The 24,342-nt window shown below is 45.4% G+C and overlaps 1 protein-coding gene across 2 annotated transcripts in view; it reads left to right on the top strand.

Annotated features, from left to right (window-relative positions):
* Positions 1–24,342, top strand: part of TAOK3 (TAO kinase 3) — a 145,521-nt gene that overhangs the window by 78,674 nt on the left and 42,505 nt on the right. For both annotated transcript variants that reach the window (XM_054006660.1, XM_054006661.1), the window contains exons 6-11: positions 2,836–2,881; positions 4,533–4,629; positions 8,954–9,067; positions 10,128–10,219; positions 15,192–15,285; positions 17,056–17,137. In XM_054006660.1, the coding sequence (XP_053862635.1) occupies positions 2,836–2,881; positions 4,533–4,629; positions 8,954–9,067; positions 10,128–10,219; positions 15,192–15,285; positions 17,056–17,137 (525 nt within the window). The remainder of the gene's footprint in view (positions 1–2,835; positions 2,882–4,532; positions 4,630–8,953; positions 9,068–10,127; positions 10,220–15,191; positions 15,286–17,055; positions 17,138–24,342) is intronic.

The raw sequence follows: 24,342 nt of genomic DNA, 5'->3' as shown, positions 1-24,342 counted from the left end.
TCAAGGAAGACTGATATGAGCAGGACGTTTCAAGTTCCATAATAGGCCTAGCAGTGATTACTACGCTTATTGAAGATCTGGAAAATGGGGCAATCACTGAGGTAGCACCAGTTACATTAGGAGGCATTTATTCTCTGATGCAGCTTGAAAATCAAGTTTTATAACCAAATGCAAACTATTTGCCATCCATAACCTACAAACATCTGCAATTACATCATACAACTAATTCCTCTGCCTGAATATAAAACATGCAAGAATTGAATCAAGTGAATCAAAAGAAACACTGAGAACGATGTTGATGTGCTGTGTAATTAGGTAAGGAAAACAGATACCGACCCAATTGAGCTAAATCTATTAGTCCTAGTGGGCTGGCTAAGAAACTTCTGGGTTTCATAAACCTGTGGATGCTGAGATCCACGTCTACATACAGTATGTCACTAGATCAGCCCTTCTAAAATCTAACACATAATAATATAATGATGTAATAATAATATATGGAGATATACCTATCTCATAGAACTGGAAGGGACCTCGAAAGGTTATTGAGTCCAGCCCCCTGCCTTCACTAGCAGGACCAAGTACTGATTTTTGCCCCAGATCTCTAAGTGGCCCCCTCAAAGATTGAACTCTCAACCACCCTGGGTTTAGCAGGCCAATGCTCAAACCATTGAGCTATCCCTCCCCCACGTACATGATCTTACTGTGGTTATAATGGAGGGGTGGCGGGGTGAAACCTAAGTGGTTCTGTGGCATTGCAACCTGGTGCATAGGGTCCGGAGAGGAGAGTCTGGGTGAGCCACGCAGGGCAGAAGTGCCACCACTGCAGGGTGAATGTGGGGTGAGCCCGCTCTTTCACCACCCTAGGGCCTCCCCTCCTCACCAGGCCAGGACGAAGGTTGTGGTGCCAGAGCGGAGGGTGCTGCAGGTGACTGGTGCCCCCTCAGCAGTTTAGTGTAGCCAGTGTATTAGTTGAATTGGAAGGCTACATCTACCCCGACCAAGACACACCTGGCTGGCTGTTGTTGGCCTGCATTGGGTGCTGAGTAAAGGATGCCGCAAAGCATTGTGCCTTGGCTGTAGTAAAGGTGCTGATGTGTTGTCTCCAACAGGCTGAATGGGGTTATTGGAAATAGTGGAGCTGGAGAAATACAGAATAAGCAATAAGTGCCAATATCTAGCTCAAAGGGGATGCTGCCAAGTGTGTTTGTGGCCTTGAGCGTTCCATGCAAGAGTGCTTCAAGCGGCTTTGATTTTCACATTTCATTAAGAGGAGGAATAAACAGGACAAATTTAAAACGTGCTCCGGCTTTGAAAATCCACGTTAGGGCTCACTTTTTTGTTCAAAGAAATCCTGCCGACTGCACTTACAGCCCGGTTTCCTAAACTTCATGGGGGAGAGATGAAAAATGAATTTCTCTTTTAATATTTGTGAGGAAAATATGCAAACAGCTAGCTGGCTCCCTGCCTTAGTGATTTTATTTAAATTGCTTTCAGCAGATAAATGCATTGGGCTATGAAATACCATTTAAAATGCCAATTTGGGGCTAGAACGGAGCAATAGGCATTCTACAATAAACTCTTCAATTACCAATTATGACATAGTTAATCAGATTAGTTTCTATTCCTAGATTGATTGGACACAAAATACCAATGCAAGGTAGTTCACAAATCGATCATAGTCCAGTGAAAAGGCATTGCAATTCATGCAGTTAGTTGTAAGATCTACGTTTAATATGAATCCATCCTTGCTGCATTTGTCTCTCAGAAGGAACATCCTTCGTTCAGTGAGTTGAGGCAGGTGAGAGCACAGGAATTCCACGGATCAGCAGAAGTCTGGGAACGCTGTCTCCCCACATTCCTTTCTGTGTCTTTCTCACTCACTCATAGACCCCCTGGAGACCTTTCACTGTAGCCACCAGGCTTTCAACTGCAGCGAACCGGACAGAGCTCCCTTGGGAGCCTATTACTGCTGCTCCATAATTATTGAGCAGTGCAAGTCACCCCTTTAGCCAGAATTAAATGTGCCATTTTTGCCACACGCCCAGCTCCTGCCAACCCAGGGGCCGGGAACTTGCCATGGAAGAGCACAAACACCAGGTGATTAAGCTACCCATTCCCCTCCCATGCCCTATCGAATTTTCTTATTGGCCCACCTCGTTCACAGCTCTTCTCAGGCCTGAAGCGAAATCGAGATGATATTGGAGATGCCTTGTCTTGGGCCAGTGGACATGACTGGCCCAAGGAAGGAGGGTTCACTGTAGGGTGACCAGATGTCCCGATTTTATAGGGACAGTCCCGATTTTTTGGGTCTTTTTTTATATAGGCTCCTGTTACACCCCCACCCCCGTCCCGATTTTTCACACTTGCTGTCTGGTCGCCCTAGTTCACTGTGCAGGTAGTGGGCTGAGGAAGGGGCTGTTCGTAATGCTGTGCTTAGGGCCTCTTCCTATGAGCTGAGAATGGGAGTAGGTCTAGGGGCCTGCCCTTAGCTTTGCTAAAAGGTGGTGTGGTTTTTCCTGAGCTAGGATGGTGCTTTAAGCCGGGGCTCCTGAAAAGCTCTGCAGATGGCATCGTACACTCACATGGCAGGGGGAGGTGCCCTGTGTAAACGGTTGTAAAACCCCACAAACATCTCTTTCTGTGTTATTACATCCTGGTTATGAGCGGAGACTAGGAAACGCCAGTCATTTGTGGGCCCGTCTTTAACGCTAGGATTCCCTACTCCTTGGTGTGCTGAGGCAGTGCGAAACCCAGCCGTTGCGGATTGTCTCGTGTTTCACCATTATTGGGTATTCTGCCTTCCTAACGGTCAGTGCTTGTGTTTTTCTGTCGCAGTTGGTGATGGAATACTGCTTAGGGTCGGCTTCTGATTTACTAGAAGGTAAGCTGCAAAGTATCATTTCTACCACATATTTGTCCAGAATACAACTTTCGGGGGGGAGGGGTTGTTTTTGGCTGAGATGGGTGTTCAGGAAACCGTTTCACAGATGTCATAGGCTGTCTATACTTCCAGTGAACCCTGCTAGTGCCTTAAATCACAGCCAAGTCCTGTGTGGGTCTTCTAAGCCCTATATGTTCTATAACTAGGCCCTACCAAATTCCTGGTCCATTTTGATCAATTTCACAGTCATAGGATTTAAAAAATCGTAAAATTAATTATTTTAGTTTATTTAAATTTGAAATTTCACGGTGTTGTAATTGTAGGGGTCCTGACCCAACAAGGAGTTGTGGTGGTGGGTTGCAAGGTTATTGTAGGTGGGGTTGCGGTACTGCTACCCTTACTTCTGCGCTGCTGTTGGCGCCAGCGCTCCCTTCAGAGCCGGGCAGCCGGAGAGCGGCAGCTGCTGGTCAGGAGCCCAGCTCTGAAGGCAGAGCTGCTGCCAGCAGCAGCGCAGAAGAATGTCATGGTATGGTATTGCCACCCTTACCTCTGTGCTGCTGCTTGCAGAACTGGGCCCTCAGTCAGCAGCCGCCGCTCTCCGGCCGCCCAGCTCTGAAGGCAGCAGCGCAGAAGTAAGGGTGGCATGGTGTGATATTGCCACACTTCTGCGCTGCTGCTGGCAGGGTGCCTTTAGACCTGGGTGCCCGGCCAACAGCCACTGCCCTCCAGCCACCTAGCTCTGAAGACAGAGTAGAAGTAAGAGTGACAATATCGTGACCCCCCCCCCCACCCCTTAAAATAAAGTTGTGACACACACCGCAGTTCCCTTTTGGGTCAGGGACCCTAGTTTGATAAACGCTGGTCTCCCCCGGTAAATCTGTATAATATAGGGTAAAAGCACATAAAAGACCAGATTTCATGGCGGGAGACCAGATTTCACAGTCCGTGACATGTTTTTCATGGCCGTGACTTTGGTAGGGCCTTATCTATAACAGGGCTGCCCAAACTTCAAGATGTCGAGGGCCACCCTGAGAATTTGCCAGGAGCCCAAGGACTGTACCTAGCTGGCACATTTACATGTTGTAAAATGAAAAAATAAATGCATACAGCCTGTTTCTTGGGCTTGTATCTTCCTCAATAGATAAATGGGACCTACTTGTTGTCTGTTCAGCAATAATGAAAACCTGCAACTGATCAGCTTTGTTTTTGCCCTGCAGTTAGAAGGAATAGTTGCAGATAGTTTTGCAGTACGGGAGGCTAATGTGACCTCAGAACTAAAAGCAAACCCCAAGGCATTCACAGTGTCTGTAAAGAGAAGTAGGAAACCCATCCCAAGCTAGCTAAAAGTAATGTTTTATGGGCCACATCTCTGTATCTAAGATATGGTCAGCCACAGGCATGTGCTGGTCATATTTGAGGGCTCTATGGAATGTGCTTAGGCACCTCTACTTTATATACTGTTCATCCTGAACCTCCTCCTACCTCTTTGCCATAGGAAATACATAGGGGTGTATAGGTATTACCCTGCTCATGGTCTGCAAAGGTCCGTTGTGTTCCAAGAATGTGACTAACTCTTCCTCTCCCAGTGCTGTGTAAATCCTTGGCAAGGAACAAATCTAACTTACCTCATCTTGTTGTTTAAACCCTTTAGTTCACAAGAAACCACTTCAGGAAGTGGAGATTGCTGCCATTACCCATGGTGCCTTGCAGGGGCTGGCCTACCTGCATTCTCATGCTAAGATTCATAGGTAAGAGTACAGTCCAGTACTGCCATGTTTTATCTTGCTCTAGGTTGAGGGCTGATGAGAAGCCTTAGAGAATTGCTCTGCTACACTCCGGTAATCTTTATAAAACAGTAATATTTAACCTGAACTTCCTGACACACTGATGTCATCGTTCAGTATTCCCTTTCCCAGCACTGCTAATGCCAGGGTATGTTTGTAAACAGAAGCTGTCTCCTTGTTAATGAGCCTGCCCTTTTGCTGCAATCATTAGTGAAGCCGCAATCCAACGGTTGATTTCTTTTTCTGTGATGGTAGTTTTCCAAATATTTCACTGTCAATGTCGCCAAACAAATTTGCTGCATGTGCGGGAGGAAGCAGTTAGGTGAATCAGTGATGACAAAGGAAATACAGGAAAGATACCTGACTGTTTACAGGTGTGTAAAGTGAAACATAAGCCAGATTTAAAAGAGCTTGATTAACTTTCTGACCAATAATAATAAGTTACACCGTACTTGCTGAGATCTGAGTAGAAAAAATTCATGCCTCAGGAAATCAGCTGACCACTGCAGAGGTCAGGAAGAAACTTCACTTGTCCAGGATAAAGCATCACACAAGTGGAGAGTGTGCACTAGGCATCTTCCTCTGAAGCAGCGGGCATAAGCCCCCAGGCCTGCTCCCGGACTCGGGCTGTTTGGGGAAATTGTCCTGTGTGATGTAAAGTTTGCCAGTGTGTGGCCATTTGAATTTCCGACTCTCCTGTCTTTTGTCAGAAATTTAGGTGTGTCTCTTGTCTTCTTTTGGTAACTCCTAATCCCGTAGGTTGGGGTATTGCTATGAAACGGGGTGATCTGGGTGAGCACAGAATTAGTGAGCAAAGGTGAGGATTCTCTATTTCCAGAGGCAGTTTGAAACCAGTCACTGGGCTCAGATCCTCCCCATGTTGATAACCTCGTGTCCAGTTTCAGACTAACATTTGGCAGAGGCAGTTAGCACATCCTGGGGCTGCTACAATGAAGAGTTTCCTTCAGAGGCACTGGACACTCCGGTGTGTTAACACATCCTGGCTACCTCATGAAAACCACTTTGCTGGAACTGTTGTTGACTCTGTTCTGCAGTAGCAGAAGCAGAACTATTGTTCTGCTCTCAGCCTCGGCTCTTCGCACACTCCACAAGGATGCCCAGCTCCTGGACTCGGGAGGTGGGGAGGAAAATCTGTCCCACAGCAGAGAGAGCCAAGAAGAGCACTTTGGTTCTCGGCTAGACCCTAGTGTCTGAAATTATGAGATCAAAGGAATATGGTTGGCCTCATTTGCTCACAGAGAGGAGCATTGCCTTGATGGAGCCACCTGTCTTATTGTTTCTTGGCTATTGTCTTACTATTTCCTTGTATTTGCCTGTCTGTATCCACCTGCTGTCTCCTGTCTTACACGGAAAGCTCTTTGGAGCCAGGGCTGTATATGTTCTGTGTTTTTACAGCGCCCAGCACAGTGGGGTCCATGTCTATTACTGGGGCCGCTAAGCATTGCAGTACTATGAATAATCAGTAATAATGCAATTGGAGGACAGCTTCTCTCAGAGGAAAGGCTTCCACTGAGGTTGGCTTTCATCTGCCTCCGTGCAAAATTTCTTCTACAAAAGCTCTTCGTGGCGCACGCCTCATCGCCGAGTGACCACCAAACCAAACTGCCCACGTCACTTCTTTTATTGGACCAACTTGTGTAGGCAAGAGAAGTGGGTCCAATAGAAGATATTACCTCACCCACCTTGTCTCTCTAATCTCCTGGGACCAATATAACTTCTGTTTTCCTGCCCCGTAGAGAGGCAAGCAAGCTGAGCATGACTTGGCATAAGGGCGACACCCTGTGGTGAGACAGAAGAAGTGCAGTTTCCTAATTGTGCATCCTCTTCTGTTCTCTTACAGGATGTCCAACATAATTGGGTGGAATGCAATAGGATGAAGCTGTTTTTCTTTTAAATTGCAGATAGTAGATAAACCATAAACTAGTAAGGAGCAAATATATTTGCCCAAACCCAAAGTTCTTTATTCGTACTGTCACTTGCTACCCCTGTGAATCCAATGTCCTAGCTTTGCTAAGGATAACTATAATATGGGCAGTACATTGTTACTCAGTGAAGGCTTTTTTCTGGTGACATAGGGCTGTTGCACAAGCTTCTGTTAATTTTTCACAGATTGGAGTGAACTGGAGATAGCATTGGACATAATGGCGAATGCTTCCTGAGTATTTTGCACTTTTTCTGGGTTCTGTCTTTGCACATACAGTTCAGGACAGGTTTGTAAAATGCCTTCTCTGTAGGTGTACCCTATAGAAATAAACTCTGCAGAGACAAGCACACCCCAACATTTCAGTGTGTTCCCCTAACTGGGACACTGGGATGAAAATATCAGTAAAAAGTTGTTGGGATAGTTATAGGTTTAGGTTTAGGTTTGAGAAGCAGTGTTGGTCTAGTGGATGCAGCTCTGAACTGTGAGTCAGGGGACCTGAGTTCTATTCCCTAACCCGCTGTGAACTTGGGCAGGTCGCTTTACCTCTCTGTGCCTCTGTTTCTCTCCCACGCTGTCTATCTTGGCTGTCTAGAACAGTGGTTCTCAACCTATTTACCATTGTGGGCTGCATATGCAGCTCTCTGTGTATTTTCTGGGCCGCATCCACACAGTATATATACTACCTGTATGGCCCTGAAGATGTCACCTCAGCCACAGCTGTGTGCTGATTGGGCTGCAAGCAACCCACAGGTCTAGAATGGGAGCTCTTTAGGGTAGGGATTGTCTCGTGCCAGTGTTCAGACCATGCCCGCTACAGCGGGGACCGTAAACATGTTTAGGTCTCTAGCAGCTGCAGTAATACTAATAATGATGTAAAAGGTTATGCTGTGTGGGGGCTTACATAGTGGGCCGCAGAGTGGGGGAAAAACTGCAGATTTCAAGTGGTTTATTGTGATGTTTTTTGAAAAAGGAGAACTTGGCATTGCCGTTAGCTACAGTGTTAACAGCCTGACTCAGCTGGAACTTTTAACTCACCTTCCATTTCTACGGAGGGCCTGCTTTTGCAAAAAGTAAATAATTGAGATGCTGCCATGTGAAAACATCCCTGGGGTATTATTTCCCCCTCATTATCCAAATGCTGTCTCAGTTTTTACAGTACATTATTATACTGCGTATAACGAGAGCTGGATCCCCTAAAACAATCTTTTTGTTGTTGGTTTTTCTTCCTACTTTTATATTGGGAGGCGGTGGGAGAAGAAACGTTTCCAGTATAGCAAAGACTAGACAGACAATTCTGCCTGGGTCCTGAGCTTGGTGACGTTATCTGTAGCTCTATATAGGCACTTAGCCAAGTGTCATGGAATGAATGGCTTTAACCTTTTAGCAACATTTCACAAGTTCATTTGAATTTAACCCCCTTACTGCTGGCACTTAAGAATTAATGTTTTGTATCAGCTTAAATGGTTTCATATCTGTACATCGTGTCTGTCTACTTAGTCATCATAACCATAATTGGAACCCGTACAATTCTAATTAATCCTCCCCTGGCTGTACCCCTGTGAGATACGAAAGTAGTCGTATCCTCATTCAGATGGGGAAACTGAGGCACGGGATGGCTACTGTGAGATGCCCGAGGTCATACAAGGTGGCAGAGCTGAGTATTGAACCCAGATCTCTTAAGTCTCAGGCCAGTGGCTAAACCACAAGGTCATCATTAATCTTTTCTCCTTTCTAGTGCCTGGCAGTTCCCTGTTCCCAGAAAAGCCACATGATTACCAAGTCCCTTTCTCCAGCCAGTAGGAGCAGCCAAAGCAGGGACCTGGGGCACTCAGAGACCGTTTTAACTGGACTTTCTCTGCCCTGGGCTGATTGGCGGTTTGCTCCAGCCCTCTCCACCCTTCTCTCCCAGTCTCTTTACTTAAGTTTCCCTCCAGACCTGCCCCTCTTACCCCCTTTCCCCTGGCTTTTCTCTCCAGTGAGCTTATTCCCTCATAACTAAAACCAACAGTGGCACAAATGTCACTTGCTGCCCTGACACACTCTGCTTGTGTGTGACCCCCCCTTTCCCCCACCCTGTGTCTCTCTTATCTACTGAGATTGTAAACTCTCTTGGGCAGAGTCTGTCCATCTTACCCCGTGTTTGTAAAGTGCCTGGCACAAAGCAGCGCATTCTTGGTTGCTCCGATGCACCATCATCATAAACTGGAGTAAAAAATCGCTCTTTGGGGGCTTTTAAATCTTCAGTGCTGCATCGCTCTTATTCTGCAGAAAGGCTAATGGACTGTAGTGTCACTGCATTTTTAATTGTAACCAAAACCGCACTTCTCCTCTTTTGTTCCCAAGGGATATTAAAGCTGGAAATATTCTCCTAACGGAACCGGGTCAGGTGAAACTAGCTGATTTTGGGTCTGCGTCTATAGTCTCTCCTGCCAACTCCTTTGTGGGGACCCCTTACTGGTAAGTAGAGCTGGAACACGTTAGTCTTCACAGGGCCTCTCTCTCGCTTCTGGCGCTTCACGAACGATATGCGGCATTAAAAACCTCCAACCAGTAGCATTAACTGAGCATCCTTTTAAAGCCTCCACACCCAGCTCTTCAACCCACTTTCCTCCTGAGTGCCCATGAGAAAAGGTGGCCTTTGCAGCACAGTTTGATGTGGCCACTGTCACTGTTTCAATTACCATAGTGCCAGGAGCTTAAAAAATAGATTTTTGTCCTAGGTGATGGACAGACTCTATTGCCCGGGGGGCCAGAGCCCCGTCAGTCTGACTGGGCAGCAGGGATAGGCATGTAAATAATTTAGAACTCTGTTTTGAAGAAACTTGTTGGATGTTTGTTTGAGTTGATTAATGTTCCCAACCCAGTGGCCCAGCATAGCTTTACACTCCATTTATTTCATGGCAGACTCTCTAGGGCATTGATGCCAGAGATCACCTATCGCCCAACCTCTGCACAAGTACATGGGGTGAGAAGCCTACTTCCTCCCTGAAGTAGCAAGTTAAGAGGTTGAACCTTTCCCAAGCCGGGTCCCCTGTTTTTTCACCCCTCCCTTTATTCTGGACCGCCATCTTTCCCCACTCTGTTCCAGATTCCCCTGTTCCTTTCATAGCTGCACTCACAGGTTGCACATGTCTGCTGGAAAATGCTCCTGGCGTGCCAGTGGAAAAAACCCACCATCTCTGGGGAGATTGAAAGTCACGCCTTTAGGACACTTCAGCCCCTGCTGACTGACTCCAGGTACAATGCCTTTGAGATTGGTGTGGGTCTCCCATGTGCCAGCATGTTGTGCTAATAGCAAGACGATCCAGGTTGGCCTCTCGTTTTCTTTCCTTTCTTAAAAATGCTTCTTGGAGAAGCTGCTAATGCAGGCAAGCGTTTTTATTTCAGCATGGCTTTACTCAGCTCCATGCTGATTCTTTACGTTCTGGGGCCGCTGCGCAACTGAAGTCTTTTGAAGAAGGTCTGTGCTGTTGATTTTTTTCCCCATAACCCGCATATTTTGTGCTGTGCTTGATAGGATGGCCCCAGAGGTGATCTTGGCTATGGACGAAGGACAGTACGATGGGAAGGTGGACATTTGGTCTCTTGGGATCACGTGCATTGAGTTAGGTGAGTGAATGCATTATTCTGCTTCTTTGCCAAGTACCCATCATGCTGAATTTGTGATTTATTCTGGTGTCCTAAAAGACTGGAAGATTCTTCTCCCTCTTAAATAAAAAGAGCCTGACACACTTAGAAAACCCTGCAGGTAAATGCTTGTCTACAAACACTTCATTCTCTCTGGTATATCAAGAGTTAACTATCACCACTGGTGTGTTTTATACTAGCCTGAGGTGCTCAGGGAATAACAACTCTGAGCACAAAAAGGATTTGGTTGGCCTTTTTTAATGTGTTTAGCCAGAGCTGGGTTTGGGCAGATCCTCCATTGCTGGCAGAAGAGGAAGCACTGAAGCTGCTGTAGCTAATAGAATATTGAAAGTCCTCTGAAGAACAGGTTCTTCTGGAGGAAAACAAAAGAAAAGGCTGTCAGTGTGATTCTGCAGGCCCAGTTTTCTAACAGGAGCCACTTAAGAAACCATCCCAAACATACATTTGGTTCCTCAAATTGGCATTTACTGTAGGAACAGAAAAAGAGCATTTACATTCCTGTGAACCAGTTTAAGCATCCAGATGTAGGATTTGAGTGTCTCAGCTGGCTGCTACGTTTGGAAATTGAGCGTCCTCCTGGATGATAGTGGATTATAATTGTCAGAGGTTCTGCAGGTCTGTATGAATGATCCCCTATTTCCTGAGTTCACTATCTGCTTCCAGCAGAAACACATGGATGAGCCCACAGTAGATTGGTTGCAGTCATCACAGGAGAACTGTTCCTGATGCTGGCAGGTTCTTCCTTTGAACCCATCCTGTGTGTTGCTGAATGTCTCTACAAGGTGCTCTATGCCCTCAACTCCTGTCGATTTCCATAGGAGTTGAGGTACTGTACAATCCAGGGGACTGAGCCCTTTGGTAGCAAATTCCTGATATAGAAACAAATTCAGTGCTGGTGTAAGCAGAAGAAACTTACAATGAAGTCCAAATGAATTGTCCTCCTATACCAGAGTTGAATTTGGCCTATAACCAACAGCTAAGGATAAAGATTCCAACCTGCTTTTTTGAAATCACTTACAGGTAAGGGGCCTGTTGGTACACAAAGATGATAAACTCCTGTAACCCCAGATTTAAAAACAGATGCCTTCAACCCTGTCAAACTGTTGGAGTCGCTATATGAATAGTTCTTAAAGTCCTCACTCAGCCGTCACTTCTTACGCTGTTTCAGTCCATCTTGTTTCCCAGTACGACGGCATTATCATCCTAGGATGACTCCACTAGACCCACAAAGAATAACCTCAACCTATGCCCAAGAAAGAACATGAATATCCTATTCTTGAGCAAGCAGATGAGTGGAGCCGACACATGGTCGATAATTCAGCCTCGGCCATCGAAGTACTCCAGCTGATTCCCTGTGCACGCTGCCGGTTAAGCCACAACAGCGAGGGATTTTCTAGACTGCAGCTGGGAGCCAGCAGAGCTCATGCTAGTGGGGTCGAGCACTGTGACTGATGTGGCTCAGGCAGCAGCTCGGGCTCTCAAGCCCACCTGACCCCCTGGTCTGAGCTTGGGTGGCTATCCTGAGTCCGTGCCGGACCCGCAGTGCGGACGCTACTTCTAGTGTGCTGGCTTAAGCCCCGCTAGTGCAAGTCTGTCCACCTGGGCTGGGAATCTTGCTCTTTGCTGCAGTGTAGACGTAACCACAGAGACTGATCACTCCTGGAGGTGACTGTGATGCTGACCCTACACTGTGAACCTGTCCCTGTGTGGAGCCATTGTGGAATGGCACCTTACGAGTATTGGGAAGCACGTTGCTATTGTCATCTTTACATTCCAGACACCCACGCCCAACAGCCTCTGGGAGCCTCAACTAAAGGAAACTAAAAAATAACGTGCAACATTTCTTCCTACTTCCCGTCTCACTCCGATCCTCTAATACCAGCCACCACCTAACCACACACTGTGTGTCCTCTTCCGTTCTTTATTTTCCTTCTTCGGTGCTTCCCCTTCCGGCAAGCTTCACTGCCCGCTCCATTTAAATCCCTTCTTAAAACCAAGTTCTCCCCTGATATCTTTCCAGTGTTCATCCACAGAAGCCATTTTAAAAATACACATCCATTGAGACGGGATTATTTATCCCACTCTCAAATTGCTCACCTCGTGTATTGTGTGTCTGACCTGCGCTGTCTGTACAGTTGAATTGTCTGCCTGGGGGATAGACCCATATTTTCTTCTGTATTGGGTGGAGGGACAAGCAGGTTCACAGCACTTGATGGATAACCATAGGACCTGGGTAAGAGGCCTGACAAGATGCCACAGTGGGAACCAACTTTGAGAGGCAGAGAAACAAAGCTCAAAAAAAGGAAACCATGCCTTGAGTTTCAATGTGAAGGAGGATGCCATCCGTCTGCCTTCATATATGGCAGTGGGAGAAAGGAGCTCTACAGTGATGGGCTACTGAAGATGCTGCCTCACACAGTGCCCTCTGGGGTGTCTTGGGGGGTGGTCAGCAGCTCTGTGCTGTCAGCCTGCATGGGCTCAGTGGAATAAAAAGCAACACGGCATCTCACAAGTACTCGGGTTCTGTGTTGTTGATAATAATTGTCAGACCCTGAGTCGCTCTTGCTGGGTTACTAGCCACGGGTAGTGGTGGGGGCTCGGGGGTCACTGACTCTCTCAGGCTGAGGGAAGCACCAGTTCCTTTCCTCCAGTGTCCAAACATCAACACCGAACGTTTGAGCAGCTTTTCATCTCGCCATCCAGAGTATGGTCAACAGCCAGTGCTGTAGTAACTGCCTCTTTCTGTGAGGATCGCGCAGCCAGGCCCTTCTGTCCACAAAGGCTGCTTCGTATGGGTGAAGACCTAGCATGCGGTGTACGCTGATTGATAGGCAACATGGCTAATTGTGGGATGATGTGGGATGAATTCCTGACTGCACAGGAAAATCTTCAGACAAGGCAGCATAACATATCACGCTTGTAACCTAAATGCTGCCCCAGCCAGCAAGGAAAACCCCTGAGGCATGTTGCAAGAAACAGCACATGAGCAACAAACCCCAAAGATGACAATTCTCTTGTGCTCTTAATGGGGTCACGGAGATAACTCCCCCTCCCTCCCTCTGTCCCACACCATTCTGCCGTGACAGCTTTGTTCTGTTTTCTCCTGTTCTTGATCCCAGTCTCCTCATCAGGGACCCCTTGTGTTTTCCTCAGTGTCTGCACCAGCAGGTAAAATACATGTTCTCTCCCCTATATTCAGTGATAGTTACCACAATAATTCTCAACACAGGGCCCATCAAATACGTAAGGGTTATAAGAAAAACACGAAACATAAGCAGTGAAACCCTGCACTGAGAGAGCTGTTAAATGTTGTTAAGCATTCAGACCGTACCCTGTTATGGTGGAACCTTCTGTATCTTGAGAGTTGGCTTTTGAGAAAACGTTAATAAACCAAATACTACACCAGGGTAGTCAGTGTTAATAGGTCAAAAAGGAATTAATGGCAACTGATAATTGGCTAGTTAGCACTAGCATATGTTGCTACAGTAGCTGTTCTATAGAATGGTTGTGCACGTTTTAAAGTTTGAAAATTAACTTTGTATTTGTTCAGCAGATCATTTTCATAGAAAAAATAACCCATTTTAAAACTCTGTTTGTAGCCATCTATCGGAAGTGATCTTTGCTGTAAGGCAAAGCTCCCTGAAAACGGTACTTCTGGTAAACCTTCAGCAAAGTGGACTAGGAATGGGGAGAAATGTTGTTTCCGACAGAAAGGGGGTAGTTCCATCTCTCCTGCTGTGTGATGGCTGGTGCAATTACTAGTCTTGCATTTCAGCGGCTAGAACTAGCTTCCCCTTGATGCAGTTTGTATTTCAGAATTAAGAAATGGAGAATCAGAGCTCCTGGGTTCTCTTCCCAGGCCTGCTATGTGGGTTTCAGCTAGTCATTGAACCTCTCTGTGATTGTTTTCCCCACTGTAAAATGGGTATTGTGATAGACCCCATATGGGCATTGAGGCTGAACTAATATTTGAACTTCCATGGAGCTTTTCATTCAAGGATCTCAAAGCTTTTTTACCAAGTATTTCTTGTTGTTGCTAATCCTCTTGGAAAGTACCAATTTTCTTATTCAGCTACCGGGACCTGGCTCTCAAGCGTTTGTCTGACCCAGGATGGTGGGGATCCAATTTCTTGCATAGCCAAAATTAGTCTGGAAAAAAAATCGTGTTGAGTTGTATGCACATTGCATGTCAGGGACAAGCAGCTGCTCTGCTCTGACCTGACATGAACTTAAAAATCTGGCTGCATTGAGTCACAGTACGTCTGACCTTGGACCAGGGTGAAAACTGGCCTCTTGCCTCCATTTCTCTGATCAGCAGTTGTGCCCTGTTCTGAGGAGAGCACAGACAGACCGAAGTTGAGTAGCCTTTCAGAAGTGCACTCCCAGGAGTGACCATGGCTAAGGGGAGCTGAGGAGGAATTTAGCAAAGAAGCAGGTAGGCAGGCAAATTGTTGTCCTTCTGCCAGTTGGTTGCAATTACAAGGGCACCAAAATCGAAGGCATCTTGTCCTCTTTCACATCAGATGTTGTCAGGCAGAGCACCCAGCATTTTTAGGTGCCAGTTCCCAGCTTTTCCAGGGCAGATGGTGATCATGCTTCACTTGCGCCGACAATTATTTCTTGTCCTGTATTTACTGCAGCAGGCCAAACTCAGGAAGATGTCACTAGGGTAAAAGATACTAGAACCCTTTTTACAGGTAAAACCCACTGGGTTGCACTTGTTTTCTCAGGAGCTGTCCCATCCAGCATTCAGATGACCAACAGTTTTCCCTAAAGGGCTGTCCTGAACTAACCTCAGAGATTAAAATAATGGGTTTATGTGGCATGACGACAGTAATGAGCTATTGATTTAGCAGCGACACCTTGCTTGAACTTCCTTGTCCTGCTCCGTTTTCTTCGCCTGCTTTATCGTTCCTTTCTCTTGTCTTTCCAGCCGAACGGAAGCCTCCCCTTTTCAACATGAATGCAATGAGTGCCTTATATCACATAGCCCAGAATGACTCCCCTACGTTACAGTCAAATGAATGGTAAGAATGCTACTCTGTTCTCTTTTGGTTTTTGTTTTCCTGAAAACCATTGGCCCCTCCAGCACCCTTCACGTGGTTAAATATCTGACAAGGAAAGCGGTTGGTCCGGTGTAGCGATTGACTGTCAGCTGTCGAGTTCCATGTCTGCTACTGCACAGATATTCTCTAGTAGGTAGGCTTAGCTTTGACCTGCTGTCAGTTCGGCTGTCCTGCAGTCCAATGTGTGCAGGTACTAATTACGCGCCTGTAGATACTGCATGAAGTAAAATGTTAGTGTGTGTATAAAGCCAACCTAAGTCAGTGTCAACAGAATTTCCGGGTGTGAATGGTGCTTGGCTGAAGGAGGAACTGTTAATGTAACTGTGCAGCAAAACGTGAGAGAAAGGATAGCTGCAAATAGGTAGATTCAACTAGCTTTTCCTGGGAGTCACTTTAGGAGCTTTGTCAGATATTCAGGGCTCTGTGGCTGCAGAATCCTCACCTTGCCACGCACTTGTGTTCCGGAATCCAAGCTTTGATTTTTAAAAATGTCTTGCTCTTTTATGGTTGCAAAGGAAACCCTCCAAAAGTGGAGTGTAACTGAGGCAATGATGGTAGCCTCAATCTGCGGACAGCATGAAACAAAGCTCATAGATGGGTATGAACTTGCCCTGTTATCGGCACACGTGTTAACTCTGAAACCTAATGATAGCCATTCAAATTGTCACGTCAGTTATTTCATAATGGAAACATTCAGCTAATGTTCTTGTCCCATAATCCCAATCTGCCTTGAACGCCTTTCCAGGTGCCAAAAAATTGGTCTTCTACCCACACGCCCAAACTGCTAACTTCCGTCTTGACTATGTTTATTGTGCAGTTACTGTGCTTCATGTACAGCATATGGAAAATGAAAAAAACTTAGGGGCAGGATAAAGTAAGTTCAATTTAATAACGCAGAAGTTGTATTCATTGTCCTAAGTCACTAGAACCTGTGTGATGCTGTCACAGACTTTCCATCTGCTGGTCTGGAGCACCAGAGAGTCCAAAGGTCTTGTTACTGAAATTGAGGGGAAGCTTGCTGCGGAGTACCTGTGAATATGGCATATGAATTGATATCCCTGTTAGTGATGGACTTTTCTATTGCCCTTTGTATCCTCACATTGGCACCAAAAATACAGATAGAGACTAAAAACAGAAGGAAAACAGTGTGGTCTGTACAGAAATATTACTCCTGTTGAAATGTGTTAATGTCTGAGTTTCATTGGCAGGGCGGGAACAATACACTCAAGGAGACTATTTTTCTTTTCCTGGGCATGAGGAGACAGGGAATCCCTCAAGATACCAGCCCCAGTTGAGCAAGGCCCTGAAACACGTGCTTAAGTGCCACAGCTGGTGCACTGTCAGTAATGATTGGATAAAATGGAGATCTCTACCATCAAGTTATTAAAAGGAAAGCCCCTTCCTCGTGGAAGATGCATCTGCTAGTGCAAACTTCACCTTCACTAGAGTAAAAGGACTTGAACTCCAGTGCAGAACATCTTGCTGCCCAACGCACACTGTGATTTCCCCCGCACTGTGAGTGCGTTTCTCCCTGCATTGAGGAACCAAGGGAATTAACTAGTACACGTGGCAACAGTCCAGTTTCTCTCCTGTCCCAGAACTTAAGAACAGAGAAATACAGATTTATTTATTTTTTTCCCTCTTACTGATGCAGATAAATTTTGAAAGTCACCAGTGTGCCTTCCGGCCCCTGAAATGATTCCCTCCCCTTAAATTTCTCTCTCTCTACAGGACGGACTCCTTTAGGGGATTTGTTGATTACTGCTTGCAGAAAATACCTCAGGAAAGGCCATCGTCAGCAGACCTGTTGCGGGTAACTTTTCACTTTTCTATTTCAGATGTTTGGGGGAGGAAGGGAGGTTGGAGGTGGAGTAATGTTACCAGTATTGGTGGTGGGACAGGACGTCGCTTGGCAGAGTGGAGTAGGCCATTTTCTAGTGTATCCAGGTAGGCAGAGGCACTGCAAGGTCGGGACTACTTGCACCCTGCGGATTGGTTTTCCTGAAGAATTTTCCCTTTTTATTATGATCACTATGTATTTTCATTTAGAAATGTAATTTCAGCTTCTGTTCTATTTAACAGCTTCTCTCCCCACAGCTTACATGATAAAGGGTGGGTGAACGAAGCAAAGACCTTTTTAAAGCAGCTTTGCAAAAGTATCATGACCATTTCCCATTCCAGGCACTGAACCCATTTGCCCACCCTTTTACATTTCAATGATGATGGAAAATTGGTGATATTTTACTTGTCCGTTCCAAAAATTAAACCTCACTTTGGGCCAGTAGAATTTTGCAAGACCGCCTTAAAATTCACATGACAATAAATGAATGAATTCATGGTCCCCTACCTCTTGCCACCAGACTCTTGCTAGTATGAAATACTAATTGGGAATGCCAAATGTCGTGTGGAATAAGATGGCACTTCAGACAGCTGTGGTTAACCTGGGCTGAAACTCACCTTTCTGCACTGACCTGTTGTGTAGTGGCCTTGGACTGGCCCTCTGCGCAGAGATGAATTTCATCCTTTATGCACAACCTTGGCTGTCACTGTTGTTGATGCATCTTTCTAAAGCATCACGTTTAAGCCTCCTTCCATGTAAATGGTTCATTTGAAATCCATCCTGCTACAGGCAAAACTGCTGGTTCTGAGAATCACTTTTGATATCTGGCTGCATTGTTCCTTCAGAAATTTGCAACCTGACAATGTGAAATGTAAAAGGCTGGTGGCCTTGTTTGTTTGCATTGCTAGAGAATTAGGGCACTTGATGTTCTGTTTTCAGACTTCATTCTGCTCCTGTTAAAATGCGTCTGTTGTAACAGGATGCTCTGAGGTTCACTATTGGAAAGGACTAAGAATAAGCTGCATGGGAAAAGGACTCATGTTGTGAGGAACAACTTTGGGAGCAGTTGCAGGACTCCTGACCCTTTGTACCCCAATGGGCTTTGCAGAAAACAGGTTTGAGTTCTGGAAGGAAGTTGCAAGTCTCATGAGGCAGTATTTCATGGAGTAGCCTCCCTAGCTGAAGGAAGAGCCTGTCAGCAGCAAACGGATAAAGGATTTAGTCATAATTTCTGCAGCAGTGCTGAATGTAGTTGAACTATAAGCATAGGAAAGGACAAACCATCGCCAGCATTAGTTTAGTTGCCCCTGTTGAAGGCACCCACTGTTAAATTATCCAATGGGCAGTTTTTGTTGTATAGACGAGACTTAAGAGTACGTGCTCAAAAGCTTTGAGAGGCGAGAGGGGATTTCTGCGCTCCAGATTTAGTTTAAAACAGCAAGCCAGCCTACTGGTCCAGTAGCGTGGCAATGGAGTGCGCAGGAAGCAGCGTTGGGTTCTGCGTTACAGGACTGCTCCCTCTCTAGCCCGGAGGGAGGGTGACCTTGTGTATGGTCTTAGAAGTGGAGAGGAAAAGAATGTTAATCAGAAATTGGATATTAGTGTGTGTGTTCTTTTCCATCTTCCCCTTATCCCCTCAACTGGGGTTGGGTCGTCATGCAAACACCCTCCATCTTCGTCTGTCCAAGGTGGCACTAAGGTCCACCTACTGACCATTTTCTTTGATGCAATCCATCCATTGCTTCCGTGGCTTTCCTCTGAGTCCCTTTCCTGCCATGCTATCTTCAGCAGGTCTCTTTCATTCATCGTCTGCATGTATCTGAACCAGTGAAGTTGCCCTTTCTGGTTTTTGTCAGCTGCATCATGAACTTTGACTTACATCCTAATACTTTCCTTTTGAAATCTCTCTCTTCGTGTAACTCCTCTTATGGCACGAAAACATCTCATCTTGAACACCTGTAGGCCCTGAACCTGCCGTCTCTGTGTCACCCATGCTTCTGCACCACACAGCTGTGCGAGGCCCACCATTTTTCTATACAGTTGGGCTTTTAGTCTCAGTGGCATACGCCTGTCATGCATAATCCCTGAGATGTTATTCCACACTCTTCCAGCATTCCTCAATCTGGACTGTCCAACGCATTCAAGATCGCCGGCTTCCACACCTGACCCACCAAGGTACTTGAACTGGTCTGTCTGCTTTAGTCACATTTCACTAATCTCTATGTCCAGTTTCCCTGTGGCACGGCTAGGGATCCACATGAACTCTGTCTTAGTCACGCTCATTTTCAACCTATCCCAGTTTATCTGGTTATACCACTGGCTTATTATTTCCTCTGTCGCTTCTTTTGAGGGCGCCCTGGTTGCTGTCATCTGCATAGAGCAGCTTTTCACCTTTTCCTGTTGAGATCTTCATGCTGATGTAGTCCACCAATATGATAAATAGCAGTGGACTTGCGGCCGACCACAGGTGCAGTCCAACTTTCACTTCAAACGTGCTTGTCGTTACAAAACATGTTTGGATCACTGTTTTAGGTGATTTATGTAGGGCATTCTCCATAGTTACTAAATCCTCAGACACTCCGTATTACCTCAGCACCGGTGTCAGCATCTTTCTGTCCACTTTATCGTATGCCTTTTCTAGGTCTATAAAAGCCCAGACACTATCCTGTTGGTGCTCTAGCCACTTCTCTGTCCTTTGCCAATTTACAGACATGCCATCTGTGGTTCCTTGTCCTTTCCTAAAGCTGAACGGCTCTTGTTCCAGGAGGAGTTCCACAGTCTCCAATCCTGCCATCCCCAGGGTCTGTTCCAGTATCTTCATCCCACGCGACATGAGTTTTATCCCTCAATACTTTTCACATTCATGGAAACTTCCCTTCTTAAGTACTGGGACCAGGATAGACTTGCACCAGCCTTCAGGAATTGTCTTGCCTCACCAGATGACTTTTAACGTTTCTGTTCATCCATTTTATGCCTCACTCATCCAAGACTTTCATCAGGTCTGCTGTCGCTTTGAGTCTTGATGCCGTACTGTTCTTCATTACCTGAACTGCGTATCTCCCCTCGCCCACTGTTGTGTGAGGCTCAGGCACTACATGAGGGTCACTCCACCCTAAAGGGGTTTGCCATATTTAAGACTAACAAATTTATTAGAGCATAAGCTTTCATGGGCTACAACCCACTTCTTCGGATGCAAGAAGTGGGTTGTAGCCCACGAAAGCTTATACTCTAATAAATTTGTTAGTCTCTAAGGTGCCACAAGTACTCCTGTTCTTTTTGAGGATACAGACTAACATGGCTGCTACCCTGAAACCTGCCATATTTAAGAGACTCTCAAAGTATTTTTTCTACTGCTCCTTCACTTGTTCAGGTGTTACTAGTAGTATCGCCTGGCCATCGTTTACTAATGGTGTGACAATATCATCCTCCTTCCCTTTGCGTCTCATTTTTATAATGCTATAGATATTTTTGCCAGCTAACTGTGAGTCATTTACAAGGTTGGCGTATAAATTGTCTTGGTCACTCTTTGGCTTTCACTGCCTGCTTGGTAGCTTGCTTTGCTTCGTTGTATTTGTTTTCGTTTACACTCGCTGGATTCGATTTTTTTTTTTTTTTTTTATGCTCCATTTTCTTGTCTCAGATTCCTATTTGCACTTGATCAGGCCACCACCATTTCTCTCTTTTCCTGGGCTTTCCCCATCTATGTTGCCCACAAACCTCTTCCACCACCTCAATCCGCATTCTTTTGAGGCGGTTCCACTCCCCTTCTGGTGATGCCAGATCTGTTTCTTGACCCTTAACTTGTACGGCTTGCACAAACTTCTCTTCGACACTTCCCTGAACTGCCTGTACATTAATCTTGTTTCTTTTGAGCTCGGTTCCCTCTTTGTCCAATGCTCTGCCACAGTCTTTGCCACAAGAGATTTGTGTTCTAGCAAGATGGTAGCGCTAAGTATCACTTTTCCCTCCTAACTCATCTCCATTGAGATTTCCCCCACCTCTGATGTATGTAACCCAATGACTCACCCTCTTTTGGAACCATATGTTGGCTATCATCCATTGTTACTGTATGGATCTCCTTCGTTAACAAAGGCCCTGCCTGGAGCCGTTACACAAACTCCTCTGTAAACCAGCGGGACCATTAATCTTCTGTTACAATCCAAGTTTTTTTCTCCCTCATTCTCCCATGAAGGAAAATGTTACCTTTCTGTTGTGCAATGGACAGTTTCCTCTTACCTAGTTTTCATGGAGTTGCACTGTAGATTTGTAAGGTTTGTGCTACAGGCTTTCTCTGTGGGTGTGGTGGGAGATCTAAAAAAACAGTATAACTAGTTGGGTTTAGATTTTGAGTGAGCAGCAGGGAGTTTCTGGGAGATGTGGAGCTCCCAGTTCTCCAAGATTCACCACTGCATTGCATTCTGCATGATCAGAGACCTGAGTCCTTAATCAAGGTTTGCAGATAGTTACCGATTAATCATAGAAATTAGGGATGGAAAAGATCTTCTAGGTTGGCTGATCCATTTCCCAGCCAGAGCAGGATTATTCTGTCTGGTGCATTCTCTAGAGTCTTGGGCAATCTAGTCTTAAGCCCCAGCACTGGGTCATCCATCATTTCTCTCGGGAGACTGTTCCGCAGCCTGTTAGGAGGATTTTCAGCCTAAATTTTCCTTTTCCCAATTTCATGCTGTTAATCCCAGTAATGCCACTGGGAAGCACTCGCTCACTTCTCCTCCCGTGGTGTTTGCATCCTTCAAATGTTTGTCCGGTTCTACAGTTTCCTCGATTGTTCTGCTTGCTCTTCTCTTAGCCAAACCATAGATGTGCAGCTCCTTTCTCCTAGCTCAGTCCTTCCAGCCCTCCTGATGGTTTTGTTCTCCTCCTTTCTCTCCATTTTGACACATCTTTCTGGTATTGATGTGCCCATAGCAGAAAGCACTGTCCCAGGTCTGGCTAGTTCCTCTCTGCTCTGTAATGATGATGCTTCTTTGTATACAGCCCCAAACTTCATTGGCCTTTTTGGCTACTGTCTTGTTGCAAAATCTTGTCTAATTTCCTGTCCACTGCCACCCTTAGGTCTTTTTTTAGCATTATTGTTTGCATGTAGTATTTTTTTTAAAGTATTAGATTTTTTTCAAGTTGAATCTCCTTTGGTTTTCTATCCATGTTTCTAATCTTGGCATCGCCCTTTTATGTCTCTGTCCAGACTGGTGCTAGCAACTCCACCCAATGTAGTAAGCTTTGTGACTTCCATTAACATGCCTTTTACGCCCTTTTCTGTATTATTAACGAAGTGTTAAATTAAAACTTACTTAGCACCAATTCCCACAGCAACTGATCAGAGTCTTTTCCTAAGCTTGATACTTTGTCATTTATTATTGCCCTTTGTTTATGGTCTTTCACCAGTTTTCATTCCCAACCTAATCAATTACCATTTGTTTTGGGAGTAAAGAAAGTTCCTTTGCTGCACTTACTTGGCAGCAGTTTACAGTTTATAATATGAAAGTAGGCCAGGGACCACATACTGAAGGGCATGTCCCCAGTTCATTGACGTTACGGATAGGAAGTGAATTGTAAATCAGACATTCAACTCCTTATGTCATCTGGCTACAGCCTACCTGAAAAGTGTAGGGGCCTTGTGTAACTCCAGGGGCTTTATCTTTGGGAAATTCAAGGAGCAGCATTTCTTTAGAAGGTAGCCATGTGTGAAATTTGTCCGGCCCCTTTTCCATCAGGCTTTTTTTTACATATTCCCTTTCTTTAAAATTGATCAGTGGCCTGCTATTTCTCTGGTTGCAGTGCCTGGCTGCTGGTGAGAATTGCCTGGCATGCTGCTGTTCCACACCAGGTAAACAGGACTCAGTTTTTCCTTGAATATTTCGGCAGAGGGATCACTAGCTCCATAGTGGCTTTTGCTTCATTTCCACAGTTGGTTAGATCGCTGCTCTGTGCTTACCTTGCAGCCTTTTGATTCTGATTTTTGTTCTAAGGCTACCATTCAGCCTTTGTTTTATGGCTTCTCTTGTTGCTCTTTCAGCTCAGTAAAATGTGTTCTCATGGATGCATCAGAGCCTCTCTTGGTTCGTGAAGTGAGAAATCGAAACCATACGCTCTGTACTGCATAGTCCGCTTTGCGCTCTTTCTTCTGGCTTTGCTGTAAACCTAGACCATCTAGTGTATATATTTAACTCCTATGGCTTGGTTTTCCATTGAAATGCTGATAAATCAGGCTCCGTTTTTAATCTCTTCGGAGCCTGGTGTATTTTTTTCCCTGTGATCTGAGTATGTGCTGTACAGCACATACCAGTGTTTTCTTCTCTGGTTCCACTTGCAGCACATTGATAATCCTTTGACCAGCTAATAGGGTTATGTTGTTAGTTTCTTGATGATTCATTCATGTGGCTTGGCAATCCTTCAGCTCTCTAGTAATAGTGCAAGTTCATTGAAGGATATGATTTCATGGTTACCTTGGGCAGGAGTCTGTGTAAACAATTGGAGCGGAGACGTCATTCATAGATTGTACATTTTCAGTCCTTTTAATTGGTTTATCGGAAGATTCTGATTGCTGCACGACAGATTTGTTCCCTTCTTCATCAGCCCCAAAGTTCCTCCGCTTACAGCATGCAGTACTTCCTTCTTTCGAGCTATTTTTGGGCAGCCCGGGCTCTTTTACATAAGGAGGGATGTAGGTTATGTTTGTGGTGGTATTTTTCAATGGGGAGTGTACTAAGTGATTGTTGAATTAAATGCTTCTGAGAATGAATGCAATGTCCGCTCAGTATTTGGTATGAGCTTTGTTAAAGGGACAGTTACATTAAAAATGTAGTTTAAAAACCAAAACACACAATCGTGTGTGTCACCATAGATTTTTTTTTTTTTTTTTTAAACTGGAAGGAATTTTAAATCTAGCTTGATTTTTCACCATTTATTACTTGGAGATGTGGATTCTATTCCTGGCTCTGGCACTGACTTGCTGTGTCACCTTTGGCAACTCACTTCCCCTCTATGCCTCTGTTTCCCTTCCCACCCTTAATCTGTCATGTCTATATTTAGATTGTAAATGCTTTGGGGCGAGGACTCTCTTAATATGTGTGAATGCAGAGCCAGGCTCAGTGGGGCCTTTATCTTGTTTGGGGCTTATAGATACTACTATAATGCAGATAAGCAATCATAATTTTATT

Source organism: Malaclemys terrapin, chromosome 16 (assembly GCF_027887155.1).
Source record: "Malaclemys terrapin pileata isolate rMalTer1 chromosome 16, rMalTer1.hap1, whole genome shotgun sequence".
Taxonomy (NCBI): Eukaryota; Metazoa; Chordata; order Testudines; family Emydidae; genus Malaclemys; species Malaclemys terrapin.
Note: the sequence above shows the minus strand (reverse complement) of the source record. Positions and strands in the feature narration are given on the sequence as shown.